The 14357-nt window shown below is 47.9% G+C and overlaps 1 protein-coding gene across 6 annotated transcripts; it reads right to left on the bottom strand.

The window, feature by feature from the left end:
* Positions 1-1509: 1509 nt before the first annotated feature.
* On the bottom strand, positions 1510-14289 carry nr1d1 (nuclear receptor subfamily 1, group d, member 1). Of its 6 annotated transcripts, none has more exons than XM_030408138.1 (8): positions 13928-14289; positions 7893-8171; positions 7263-7351; positions 5112-5256; positions 4183-4940; positions 3694-3879; positions 3273-3483; positions 1510-3090 (listed from the first exon to the last, which is right to left on the bottom strand). In XM_030408138.1, exons 1-8 carry the CDS (start codon positions 13971-13973, stop codon positions 2888-2890), a joined length of 1917 nt encoding a protein of 638 aa, XP_030263998.1. In that variant the 5' UTR covers positions 13974-14289; the 3' UTR covers positions 1510-2887. The 6 variants fall into 6 exon arrangements, with proteins under 6 accessions (XP_030263998.1, XP_030263999.1, XP_030263997.1 ...); XM_030408139.1 differs by having other exon boundaries at positions 13931-14289; XM_030408137.1 differs by having other exon boundaries at positions 7893-8168; positions 13922-14288.
* Positions 14290-14357: the final 68 nt, after the last annotated feature.

Below are 14357 nucleotides of genomic sequence, written 5' to 3'. Positions count from 1 at the left end.
TTCCTGCTGTCTGTCTGTCTGTGTGCTGCCTCCTGTGTGGGCCTCCCAACATGCACTGCTGCACGTCCTACTGTACATTGTGACATAACACACACACACACACACACACACACACACACATACGTTGACACGTGATCAGATAACGTGAGAGTCTCCTCCCCCTCCTCCCTCTGCTTCGGAGACTCATCGACCTCCTGATTCAAACTCCTCGGTGATGTTTTACAGTCTGCAGTGTCTCGTCACGCTTCTCTGAATCTGTTCTGCACACACAACTTCTACTTCCTGTCTGTGCGACATGAAAATGGGTCCTCCCGAGTTTTCTTCAGTTTCTTCTGCAGCAGACTAAATCACAGATCAGCTTCAGAATTCTACAAACTGTTGCATTTATCACATCTGTTTCTGTTTCCTGTTAAAATTGTTTAATCTTCATGTGAATGGAGCTGCAGCAGGTGGTCACATCAGAGATGTTTCAATGACTGGTGTGCTGGTTTTTATTGATCTGATCATGTTGGACTTGTTTGATCTGAAGTGAACAGAATCTCAGCTGTGCAGAATCCACCGGGTCTGTTGGTGTAAGTGATTTCATAAGAAATCAAATGACTTTACGGTTCAGTACAATCAGGAAGTGATGTGTGAGTCTCACAGCTTTAAGTTCCGCCTGCTGGCTCCTCATTGGTCAGTATAGATGCTGAGGTTTTGAGGCTCTGGACCAATCAGTGAGCAGGGGTGAAGTTGGTTATGAGGCTCCAGTTTGACCCACTTCTCATCCTGGTGACTCAGTTTTCTGCCTCCATCTGTCTCTGTGACAAAACTGCCACAGAATCATCAGATATATTAAATAACTGTTAATGATGATTATAATATTTTCAGGATTGTTCTGATTTTCTGTTTCCTCTCGATATAAACTGAACTTTTTGTGTTTCTGGTCTATTTTAGAATGAAGGAGTTTAAAGAATCAGTGAAAAACAGAATGGAGTTTGGTGCAGGAGGTGAACGATGACTTTTCATTTATTAATTCTGATGATTATTATTCATTTATGCCTGATTATTAAACTATAATGGTCACAAGTAGCTGTTGTAGTTTACAGTTTTAGTCAGTAGTATGTAAATGTATTTATTTCTCTCTCTTTGCATTTATATTTATAACCCCCAAATTCTTATATCTATATTTTCCTTTTTAAATATCTGGATGCATTTTTGCCTCGTTATGCTAATGAGGAGGCTTTAAAATAACATACTAACATCACTTTGAGCCAACAAAAAATATTACAATAATAAATAAAATTAAAAATGAAGTGGGACAGTAAATAAATAGGGGGATCAATGCACATTACATAGAAACACAGGAGCAATTAAAACTAAAATATCCATTCATGTCACATTTACTCAACATAAATCAGAAGTTTATAACAATTAATTTCATTTTTGGTGTATTTAATGTGTGACCCTGCTGTGACGTCTCCAGTGAGTGATTGTTTTTTTAGGACAGAAGACAAAAGAGACGTTCAGAACTGTATATTTATATATCCTGTATTTTTATATATATAATTCTTTACAACATAAAACAGGTTCAAGTACAAACATCTGAATATCTCGTGTCATTAAATGCATTTCAGACTCAACACAGTTTCAAACACTTTGTGCCCCACAGTCATAACATTTGCACCGGCTTATTTTCATATTAACAAAAAATATAGATGTATAATATATCTCTCTGTGTCAAACACAGTTCTTCAAACAGTTCAAGCATAACTGGATTTATTTACAGTTTGTACAGAAGATCAGCTGCATAAAGTTGGTCAGAGTCTGACTTTTTATTAAACGTGTCTCCCCTCCGTCTCATTGGTCAGCTGAGCTGTCCATCACTGCTGTTCCTTCGTTCTATTGGCTGGTGTTGGTGGATCCAAACAAAAACAACCGTTCCCAGTTAAATATCGACGACATCATAAATCCACACCAGCGTTCCTCTGTGTGTCGAGTCATCACGGTGTTTGGAAGTTGTGGATGTCTTGTCTCCTGGAAGAGTCTGACACTTTAATCCCTCAGCTAGTTTAGCACAAAGACGAGCCAGAGAGGGAAAATAAGTAACTTGAATCTAATTGACATGTTATAAGTTAACGAGCTCCGTCCTGAAGTGGAACCATTACAGCACAGTTCCCACAGTCGGCTCACGTTCAGGTTCAGACTTTTATTCTACATATTATTATTCTCATACTGTTGCTGCAGCACCTCTGTTTAGCCTCTGACCTTCAGTCTCTTTAAGACCCCGCCTCCCATAATGCCCAGTCTGCTCTGATTGGCCAGCTCTCACAGGCCTGAGCAGGTAAGGTGGCTGAGGATGGCTGGTTGAAGGCACAGTGTGGACAGCTGTGAGTCCGTCAGGATTTAATGGAAATCAAACTTTCTACAATCTGCAACTTTGAGGATTAAAAAATCTTTGAATTTACCAAACAGCAATTTATCTTTTTATTTGAGGGTCTCAGTTAAAAACTTCCCATTCATCCCAATAAAAATACCTGAATATCACATTTTAACAATAAATGCACACCTGACCCGCGGGCTAATGAAAACACCTTATTTTTCAGCATTTGGTGATGATGTCACAACAACATGCTAACAGTTTCCCCCTGCTTCCAGTCTTTGTGCTAAGCTAAGACTCTTAAATGCTTAAAAACTCGCACTGTTCCTTTAAGTTGGCCTGTCAGGATGTAATCTGCACACTACAGACTCTTATTTTGGCGGCGAGCTGTGTGCTGAACACTTCTGTTGATGACATCATCAGCGTTACGATGACATCAGGGATGATGATGTAATGAGCCGATGTCATGGCGATGGGTTAGGGTTAACCCTGATCTGAGTCTGAACAGTGACATCATCAGTGAGGTCATCAGGCGTCGATACGGAAGGACAGCAGCTTTTCTGAGTGCATGTTGTTGAGCGTCCGCAGGTCGGGCAGCTTCAGCAGCAGTTTGGTGAAGCGCGGCGACTCCACGTTCCCCTGATGGTTGTTGCTGACGAGCAAGCGCAGTGCTCGGATCAGGTTCTCCTGCAGCGTCTCCACCGACGCCACGTTCTCAATGCCGGATCGGTCTGAGGAGAAGGAAGAGGAAGAGAGGAGGTGTTCAGTTACATGGAGCCATAAAAACAGATCAACTTCCTTGACAGATTAATGATAACACGTGAAAAAGGTCACGTTCACAGCATGTTAACAAGACAGCAGGTCACCAGCTGACTAACACAATGATCAGAAAACAGGTGCGCAGCCGCCTCACCTGCAGACACCAGCACCACGGCAGTGAACAGTCCCAGCTCCTGGGCGCTCAGCTCCAGTGTGGCCAGCTTGTGGCTGAAGTCAAACATGGTGCCCAGCAGCTCGCTCATCCCCATCGCCCTCAGCTCCGCCAGGCTGTAAGTGGCGCCAGAGATGAAGGATACCGTCTGCTCCTTCACGTTGAACAGGGACGAAAAGCGCACCATCAGCACCTGAAGGGAGAAAGAAGGAGATGTTGGCCATCGAGCTGCAGTCCATCTGATTTACACCCACGACGCTCGATCGAGCTCGTGCAGGCTAACACTGTTAGCTTCGAGTAAAATATCGTCTCATCAGATCAGTGGACTGTGAGACTTCACTCATGTGACTTATGTTGTTTTGGACAGGAGTGAGGACTTCCTGTCAATGCTACACCGTCGTACCTCGAAGGTTCCGGCCTTGAGCAGGGTGACCTGGTCGTTCTGGGACAGAGAACTGAAGCCTGGGATGTGTTTGGCGAACTCCACCACCTCCTTCACTGCGGGGGTGAAGGACAGAGAGAAGTCCTCCCAGATCTCCTGGGGCGTCTTTGAGGGGTCAGCGTGCGGCTGCATGTTCATTGGACAGGCCTGGAGAGAGAGGAGTGGTCAATTAAACTGTCCAATCACAGCTTAGCAACAGTAACGAGTGACAGCAGGTGTTAATAGAGTCAAGCAATGAACATGTTAGCTTAGTTTCTTAGTATGACCTGGAGCCTGTTAGCTTTAGCCTCAGTTTGTTAGCATTTGATCGCTATGATTTTTGTAACGCTGCAATGTTGTCATTGTAAAGTGTCAATAAAGTTGTGTGACAATAAAAAAGATTGACGGGTTAGCAAAATAAACTAAAAAGGGCGGGGCTTGGCAGCCGATATGTTTTTGATTGGTCCTTACCAGCACTATCCCTGTGTGGTTCCTCATTGGACAGTTCTGCCCCGCGGCCACATGATCACTGAGTCCGTCTCCTCCAGTCACATTACTGTGCTGCAGGCTCCGCCTCCCGTTGCTGTGGTGATGATGCGTGATGTTTCGGCCGTTGTCTGGCGGCAGGTGGCGACCCGTCCCCAGGTTGTTGTTATGGTGATAGATGGTATTGAGGCCGTTGGCATGGAAACCGTTGGGACAGCGATTTGGCCCCCAGGGCTCCGCCTCCCCGTTGTGGTGGTGGGTGTGGTTATTCTGCTGCTGCTGCTGAGGTGAAGTGTGGGGATTGGCCAGCTTGTCGTGAGCGTACAGGAAGGTCTCACGGTGAGCGCGTGCAATGGCGCTGATGGTGGAGTCCAACCCGGGGCTGGGTGGAGGGGAGGAGGACAGGGAGGGGCTCTGACAGGGTGGAGGAGGAAGAGGAAGAGGAGGGGGTGAGGAGGAGGTGGCCACCATCGGAGGAGAGGGGGAGGAAGGAGCGAGGGGCAGAGCGGAGGGTTGGGGCTGAGGGACTATGGTCACCCCCGGGCAGGGAGAGGAGGAGGAGGAGGAGGAGGAAGAAGTCGAGGAGGAGGAGGAGGAGGATGAAGAGGAGGAGGAGGAGGAGGAGAGGCTGGCGAGCTGGAAGTCGCTCTGCAACTGGTTGTTCACCATGTTGTTCATGGCGCTCTGCATCTCAGCCAACATCCGCTGCTTCTCACGCTTTGGGATCCGCCCGAAACGAACCGCTGTGGAGATGAAGAGGAGGAGGAGGAGGAGGAGGAGATGTTACAGATCAGAAACTGCATGCTGACCTTTTTATCTGTTGTGTAGAGACGGACAGGTGTAGAGACAGACAGGTGTAGAGACGGACAGGTGCAGAGACAGACATGTGCAGAGACAGACAGGTGAGGTCTCACCGTCTCGGCTCATGCCCACAGACAGACACTTCTTGAAGCGACACTGCTGGCAGCGGTTCCTGTTGATCCTGATGATGGTGCAGCTCTCGTTCTTCAGACACTTCTTGTACTGGATGTTCTGCTGGATGCTGCGACGGAAGAAACCCTGCAGGAACACACACACACATTTGTTAATGGAGCAGCAGTGAAGGGTTCAGTGTGCCATCTAAGTGGAAAGTTCTGGTGATGAAACTTCAGTTTGGAATCTTGAACAATTTCAGACATGGAGCCATCGCTAGCTTTAGCATGACGCAGCCCTCTTAATCTAGATGACTAGTTAGCTGTCTGTGTCTGGTAGTGGCCATAGGGTCTTAGGTGCCTCAAGGGGCGGCAACCCTCAGAAACCGTGGTGGACACCGGTGGTCAGGGAAGCCGTCCGACTGAGGAAGGAGTCCTAGGGACATGTTGTCCCGGGGGACTCCTGAGGCGGTTTTGGGGTACCGACGGACCTGAAGGGTGTGGGAGTTCAGCGAGGCCGTAGAGAAGGACTTTCAGGTGGGGCCAAATTGCTTTTGAAAAACCGTCGGGCACATCAGGAGGGGGAAACGGGGAACCATCCAAGCTGTGTACAGCAAGGATGGGACCTTGTTGACTTCTACTGAGGGGGTTATAGGGCGGTGGAAGGAGTGTTTTGGTGACCTCCTGAATCCCACTCAACCACCCTCTGTAACGGAGTCAGAGGTGGAGGATAACGGAGTATCATCGCCGATTTCCCTGGGTTAAGTCACTGTGGTAGTCAAACAACTCCACAGTGGCAAAGCCCCAGGGATCTGTGAGCTACCACCAGAAATCCTGAAGGCTTGGGATGCTGAGGGGCTGTCTTGGTTGACACGCCTCTTCAACATTGCGTGGGGGTCGGGTCGGTGCTGAAGGAGTGGCAAACAGGTGTGGTGGTCCCTCTCTTTAAAAAAGGGGACCAGAGGGTGTGTGCCAATTACAGAGGTATCACACTACTCAGCCTGCCTGGTAAAGTCTACTCCAAGGTGCTGGAAAGGAGGGTCCAGCCGATTGTTGAACCTCAGATTGAAGAGGAACAATGCGGATTCCGTCCTGGTCATGGAACAATGGACCAGCTCTTTACTCCGGCAGGGATCCTGGAGGGGGCCTGGGAGTACAATCTCCCAGTCCACATGTGTTTTGTGGATCTTGAGAAGGCGTACAACTGGTCCCCAGGGATGTTCTGTGGGAGGTGCTGCTGGAGTATGGGTGAGGGGGTCCCTTCTCAGGGCCATCCAATCCTTATATTCTCAAAGTGAGAGGTGTGTGTGTATACTCGGAAGTAAGTTGGACTTGTTCCAAGTGGGTGTTGGCTTCTGCCAGGGCTGTGCCTTGTCCCCAATCCTGTTTGTGATATACATGGACAGGATTTCAAGGCGCAGTCGTGGTGTGGAGGGGTTACAGGTCGGTGACCTGAAGATTGCATCACTGCTTTTTGCAGATGATGTGGTCTTGATGGCACCATCGGCTGTAGATCTACAATGCTCACTGGATCGGTTCGCAGCTGGGTGTGAAGCGGCAGGGATGAGGATCAAAACCTCTAAATCTGAGGCCATGGTTCTCAGTAGGAAACCGGTGGATTGCCTACACTGAATGGGGAATGAGTCCTTGCCCCAAGTGAAGGAGTTTAAGTACCTCTGGGTTTTATTCATGAGTGAGGGGATGATGGGGCATGAAATCTATCGGAGAGTCTTAGCAGCAGGTGCGGTGTTGCATGCGCTTCACCACACGATTGTGAAAAAAAGGGAGCTGAGCCGGAAGGGAAAGCTCTCGATCTACCGGTCAATCTTCGTTCCTACCCTCACCAGGGCGCCTCCCTAGGGAGGTGTTCCTGGCATGTCCAACTGGGAAGAGACCTAGGGGTAGACACAGGACCAGGTGGAGGGGTTATGTCTCTTCTCTGGCCTGGGAGCGCCTGGGGATTCCCCAGTCAGAGTTGGCCGACGTGGCCGGGGAAAGGGAAGTCTGGGGCTCGCTGCTGAAGCTGCTGAAGCTGCTGAAGCTGCTGAAGCTGCTGCCCCTGCGACCCGACTTTGGATAAGTGGTTGACAATGGATGGATGGATGGATGGTAGAGCGTGCGCTCATGTGTGTGTGTGTGTGTCTGGCGTCTCACCTTGCAGCCTTCACAGGCATGGACTCCGTAATGGAAACCTGAAGCCACGTCACCGCAGACTTTACACAGAAGCACCATGCCGTTCAGCTCTGAAACACACACACATACACACATACACGTTAATGGAGCCGTGGTGAAGGCGTCAGTGTGTGTCCTCAGTGTACACACACACACACACTCTCTGATCAGTCAGCTGCACATACTCACGCTGCAGTAGTAATTTGGCTCATTCAAAATAAAAGACGTAGTTTGACGTGGCGAGGGGGTGCAGGACCTTCAGGAGGTGAAGGTTGGGCTGCTGGCTGACAGTCATCGACCTCTGAGCCCTGACCATCGTAACATTGTCATTTAAATAAAAGAGTATGTCCACTCTGAGTTGCCGTAGTCAAGAGTTGTTGTTTGTGACATAGGGAAGGAAATGAAAAGAAGTTTGTTGCTGCTCGGTGCACTAACATCACGTCTCCATGTTTATTATGAGCGCTCGTCGTGTCTGTGCAGCTGTGTGCTTCATTTCACTATGATTACATTTGCTTAGTGTCACTCTGAACTCTGCTGCAGGCGTGTGGTGCTAGAACAACAACAGAGTATGCAGGAGATAAATCTGCTGCTGGGTAATAATCAGGTTCTTACTGGTCAGACTGGCCACGGACTTGCTGGGCGACGCCCTGAGAGGTCCTCCATCGTCTCGGCCTCGAGGGGAACCTCCTGCTGAGGAGGAGGCCGAGGAGGAGCCGTCATCTCCTGCAGAGCCTGAACTGGAGCTGCTGCTGAGGAAGGAGGGAGTTGAAGAGGAGGAGGAGGAGGAGGTGAAGCAGGGCTGGGAGTTGGAGTTCTCGCTGTACATGGAGACTGGACTGGTCCGGGTCGGGGAGCCTCCACATGAACCCACGTAAGAGATCACACCTCCTGCAGAGAGAGAGAGAGTGTGAGGAGGCGTGATGATGATCCAGCAACACACAACATCCGTCCTGAGTGACCGATCAGTGTTCAGCTAACATGAAACCTGCTCTGATGTCACTTCCTGTCATATATGCAAATAAACACACTGATAAACAAACAGACTCCATGTTTCTACTCATCGACAGAAAGAAGTTCATGTAGAACATTTGCTGAAATTACAAGAAGGAACAAATAATAATAATAATAATGAAGAATCTGCCAGAGACAGAGTTTCACAGAGTTTATAAAGTTTGTTTTAACTCAACAACTCTTTGAAATCACTACATTTGTGAAAGGAGTCTGGTGCTTTTGTGGCTGAAACAAACATTCACAGAAGATGCTCACACCCGTTCTCACAGCTGCCCTGTGATTGGACGGATGTTTGTGTAGTTCAGTTCAGTATGGGTTCAATGACCTCACACTGCTGGGCATGAGGGGCGGAGCCATCTGTGTGTGTGTGTGTGTGTGTGTGTGTGTGTGTGTGTGTGTGTGTGCTCTCTGTGGTCAGCTGGTACAGAGGAAGCCTAGCTGTTTTCCTGTAACCATGGTAACAGATGAGTGGAGAGAGGAGGGGTGTTGTCGAGTAAAAGCTGAAAACAAACTGACTTTCTAGGAACTATGGGAACACGGGGGGGGGGGGGGGGGGGGGGGTGATTCATATACAGATGACAGTTTATCTAATAACATAAATAAAATAAAACAAAAATAGAGGATTTTCATATAAGAAATAATTAACTTATATACAAATGAAACATTAAATACATATAATATGTCTTATAAACAGTTCAGAGATCTGCCTCCTGTGGCCAGAAACATCATCACAGTAACCAACAACTGCTGTTAGCTCAGTTAGCCGTGGAGCTAAGTGGTGCTGTTAGCTGACTGGAGTCAGCGCACCGGACCGGGACTAAACTCTGAGAGAGACGGAGGTGAGTGTGAAGACAGAGGACTCACTACAGAGGTGATTTACACTACAGAGGTGATCTACAGGACTATGACTCCGGGACAGAAGACACATCAGGAGAGGACAGAGAGAGAGAGTCTGATGACATCATCAGTGTGTAGAGACAGAATACTTTCATATGAACTGAGGATTGATTTGGACCGAACCAGAGGAGACTGTGGAGACAAACCAACACGGTTCTGGTGACTCTGTGTCCAGCCTGAATGAAGTGTGTTTGGATTTTTCATTTTTTTCCTTTCTTCACATTTATGAGTTTATTTTGTTGACTTATTAGACTCAGTAGTGAAGTGACTGCTTTAAAAACTACAGGCTGTCAGACTGTCACATCTGAGCGACAGAGGGCTGTGAGGAGGCTAGCTGTTAGCATGCTAACTTCAGCAGACATCTGTTCTGGTCAGATCTCACAGGCTGCTCCTCAGACACCTCAGAGCTGAATGATGGCAGAGAGGAGGTGTTTAACTCCACGTGAGGAAGAGATGATCAGCAACAGAGTGATGAACAGATGGACACACACACACACACACACACACACACACACACACACACACACACACACACTCAGTTCTCGTTAACTAGTTTCTGATCTTTCAGGCTGGACGGTGAAGACTTGAACGCGTGAATCTGTTGCTAGGAAACATCTGCGACATCGTCCAATTGAGAGCAACCAACCATGTAAACAGGAAGCTAACATGACGTCCAGTGACGTGACTTCTTGAGGCTTGAAGAAAAATCTAAATGTATAAATATATATGTGTTTTATTTCTGCCTGCAGACCTGGAGACGTGTCAGAGTCCACAAACTAAACCCAGAACAGTCTCATCGCTGAGTCGCAGAGAGAACAACTTCACGCTCTGTTTCATAGCTGCAACGGAAATATCACGCAAGGGCTGCAACACGGAACACCAAAGTCGCTAACCGTAGCTGCGACTTAGCTTGGTTAGCCGTGCAGCTAACTGGGGAGAGTGTCAGTGTTCAGTCGTTCAGCACAGAAGCTTCAGACCAACAGGACCGGCTCCGGTAAACAGGGAACACGATCGGACCAGGACTGACAGAGTCTAACATTAGCTTTTTACTGCTGCACTCATTTCACCTGTGGAGATTATCTGGGTGAACAGAACCTGGAAGGAACAGAATCCAGTTCAATAATCCCACAGAGGAACCAGAGAGATGCTAACTCCAGTTAAACACAGAACCGCCTCCTACTGCTGACATTAATAAACCAAATGATTAACGAGCATTCGTTCTCATTTTCTGTTAACTATTTTCTGAAAGTTTGGTTAAAATCTGTGAAACCTTTGCACATAAACACCTGTTTATACTCCTGTGTGCACAGATTTGAGAAGAAAAAGAAGAAGAAGAAGAAGAAGAAATGGACCGACAGGTGTGACTGCGGTCTGCAGGTGACAGCAGCTTGGTAACGTGACGACATGTTTGTACAGTCACAGTGGAGCTGCTGCTCGTGTTCACACTGCAGATGTGAGTGTAGAGTGTTCTCATCCTGCAGCAGCAGTTCCCCACGTGTCAGCGCCGCACGTGGCTGTCTGGGGTGATAAACACACACACACACACACACACACACACAGGAACATGCTGCTGATACGAGCAGCGACACAATAAACACATGTTGTCTGAGCATCACGTTCATTCATGTTGCCAGTTTGAATAATAAACAGATTCACGTCCTCGTGTTGCTGAATGATCGATAACATTTACAGTTAAATAAATAGTTTATATGTTTTAAACAGGAGGGATCACACGACCAGTGATTCATCAGACACTGAGAGGAAATAAGATTATTAATGTTCATGATGTCGATATTCTCATCTCACACATAAATGTAAAACTGTTGAACTGTTCCTTTAAGGTGACCCGTCATGCTGTGTGACTTGTGTTGCACTGAGCTTCATATATTCTCCTCCTGAGTGTGTCTGACTGTTTAATGTTATTCAGGTGTGACACATTAACATGTCTTCCTCACAGTGACGACCTCAGACGGCTGCTCACAGGCTCATTGATACACGTTTAGCTCTTGTGAGTGTTTGTGGCAACACAACACATAAATATCACAACACCAGGACGACTCCTGAGCTGCTGAAGGATCAAGAAGCTCCAGAACGGCCTCTTAAAGACAGTATGAGGTGTATTATAGATATCTGTCAGCGTGATGTCCCTCCCTCCTGCAGACGGGGTGAGGAGCTGACAGCAGTCACACCCCTGAGCCACGTGCCTCCTCCTCACAGCAGACTCTGCAACGGGACTGGCTCGAGTCCGGCCCGCCCACACACACACACACACACACACACACACACACACACACACACACACACACACACCTCCCTCTGCTGCTCCTCTCTCACGTTCCCTCCATTCATCACCAACACACACACACACACACATGTACTACTCTCTAAACACTACCACGGATCAGATTCTGCAGGTCGACTGCAGAACACACAAAGACACACAAAGACTGTGAAGACACACAGAACGACTTCAGAGATGTAAAATGAGACAATGAGATTCACCCAAACGAGGAACTAAACACAAACAATGGCAGGCGGAAATTTGGATATTTTATAATCTGTTGTCGTTGTAAATTTCCACCACTAGGTGGCGCTTTAATCAAGCAAAGTGCGTCATAACTTACATACACTTTGTCTCACATTCAAAAGCCTTATATCCACGCGTTCCCTGAATTATGCTGAATCTCGTGATAAAGGCCACGCCCATTTCCGCCGCAAAATGTCGCAAACCTACTTTTTCAAACTCCTCCGAGCCAATTTCACTAAAATAATTTTGATATTCCAAACAATACTCAAGCTATTAAATAACAACTTCCTGTAGATTTGATTCCAAACAGGAAGTGATGTTTATCTCCACATTTGTGTGTACCAACTACTTCCCCATGAGCCCCTGAGCTAAATTTTTTCCGATTACCACTAGGTGGCGCTGTTTAAATTGAAGTATTTTATATCTCCACATCGGTTGGTCGGATTAACAGGAAACTTTTTACAATTATTGCCAGTGCCCTCCTGACGATAGCTGACAAAAGGTGTTACCATCAGACTCTATAGCGCCCCCTGGAATATTAAAAATCCAAGCCCCGCCTCCTATATGCACACACATGAATGACATTCGGTACGCATACGTATCATCACCAGACGCACAAAAAACATCCACCGTACCAAACTGGAAGTTGGCCATTTTGATTCATCTTAATATCGGCGGGAGCAGACCACCAAATTATAAAGGAACAACTTCCTCAACGGAGGGTGTTGCATGAACACGCCCCGACGGCAACGCGCCCCGACAGCAATACGCCCCGACGGCAGCGCGCCCCGACGCCCGTGGACTGCCACAAAAACGTGTTTGTGGTTTTAATCAGGGCTTGACTGACTACAAGTCAATATTCAGCATCAGAGTGATGATTAAATAAACTGATCACAAAATGTGCTGCTTGGTCCAAAACACCGACAGATCTGTGACCCGGCACCACTAACAGCCTGTCAACACGGAGTCATCTGAACGTGCACAGTAACGAGTAACTGAAGGCATCACATGTGGAGAAGAAGTTGTACTGAAGTTTATTTCCTCACTGGACGTTTGAAGTTCTGATTTAAATACCTGAAAGTGAAATGATCTAAAATATGATTCTTATTACAGGTGAAGAAATAAAACATGCTGAACTTTAAATTTATAGAAAACCAATTGCAGTGTTGAATGGATGCACACACACACACACACACACACACACACACACACTGCTGCTGCAGAGTGACTGACATGTGGTGGTACCTGATCACATATCAGACTGCACTTATCAATAATGCCTCCAGTTATCGATTATTGATTTCTGCTGCAGAATGTAAGAAGCATCTCTGAGCTGAACATACACAGACACACGATCAGACCGAGAGGAGGAGCAGGAGGTGGAGCAGGAGGAGGAGCAGGAGGAGAATTACGCAATGAGCTCAGTGTGACCAGCAGCCAATCAGAGCGCGCGGAGCGGAGTGAAAACAAAGCGCACATGGCCCGTGGAGCCGCTGCATGTGAACCGGCACACACACACACACACACACACACACACCCGCTGGTCCACCTGACACCGAGCGACCCAGCGACCGAGCCGCTGCCATCATGACCCAGTTCCTCGAAACACAACCGGAACCACGGTGACGTCCCCGTGACGACCCGCCTCAGACACGCCGACATGTGCGCGAGGCTGTCAGCAGGCAGCTGCACGCGGCTTCTTATCCTCTGCACGACTGTAACGTCCTCCATACGTCACACTGTACTTTAATGTTTAACCAGAACCGAACCGATACACATGCAACACATCAGGACCGAGAAACAAATCATGTGTGTCTCCTCTCTACACCAGACTCCATTCATATAACAGCACATTTAATGATTCTGTCATGTCCCTGTTGACTCTCAGACACAACAGCTGACTGATCGATAGATCGATAGATTTTGTCTGATCAGATTTTTCCGCACGTTTACCGACAGATTTCCTCTGGTTTCGCAGGCAGAATCTAACCTGATGCGTCTCCCTCAGGTGCGTTCCGACACCTGCAGCCTGACCCACTCCAGCAGAACTCCCGCAGACAATCTGACAGTTTTACAGAACACAAGTGACCAAACATGAAGCTGACAGACTTCCTGTCCTCCACACCGGCCGCACACTCACGCGCACCGCGACGTCACCTGGCTCCGAACCGGAGGATGAATCCGCAGGAGGGTTGTTGTTGTTTACCTGTGTTGTTGTTGTTGTTGTTGTTGTTGTTTGTGTCCATGGCCGTCGTCATCCTGACCTCCGACAGAGCCGCACGAGAACCGTTCTAATAAATCCCGGATATTTCCGACATGAACGCAGATCAGAACCGAACCAGCAGCGGTGTGTCCGGTTTACTCTATTACTCTCCTTATTCTTCTTCTCCTTCTTCTTCTTCTCCTTCTTCTTCTTATTCTTCACTGGTGTCTGTCTGCCGCACGAGCAGCCTTTCATTCACTACACGCGCCTCTCTGTCTCTGCCTGGACTCTTTTTTTCAAACAGGGCGCGCGCGCATCACGCAGGCTGCTGCGGGGGCCGGCGGCTCCGCACGCGGCAGAAAACAGGACCACGTGACCGCGGGGAGCGCCTCGTGCCCCAGTGACACACTTTCCCGCCCCGCCTGTAGTACAGACCTGT

This window comes from Sparus aurata, chromosome 23 (genome assembly GCF_900880675.1).
Source record: "Sparus aurata chromosome 23, fSpaAur1.1, whole genome shotgun sequence".
Taxonomy (NCBI): Eukaryota; Metazoa; Chordata; class Actinopteri; order Spariformes; family Sparidae; genus Sparus; species Sparus aurata.
This window is presented reverse-complemented; position numbering and strand designations above follow the sequence as displayed.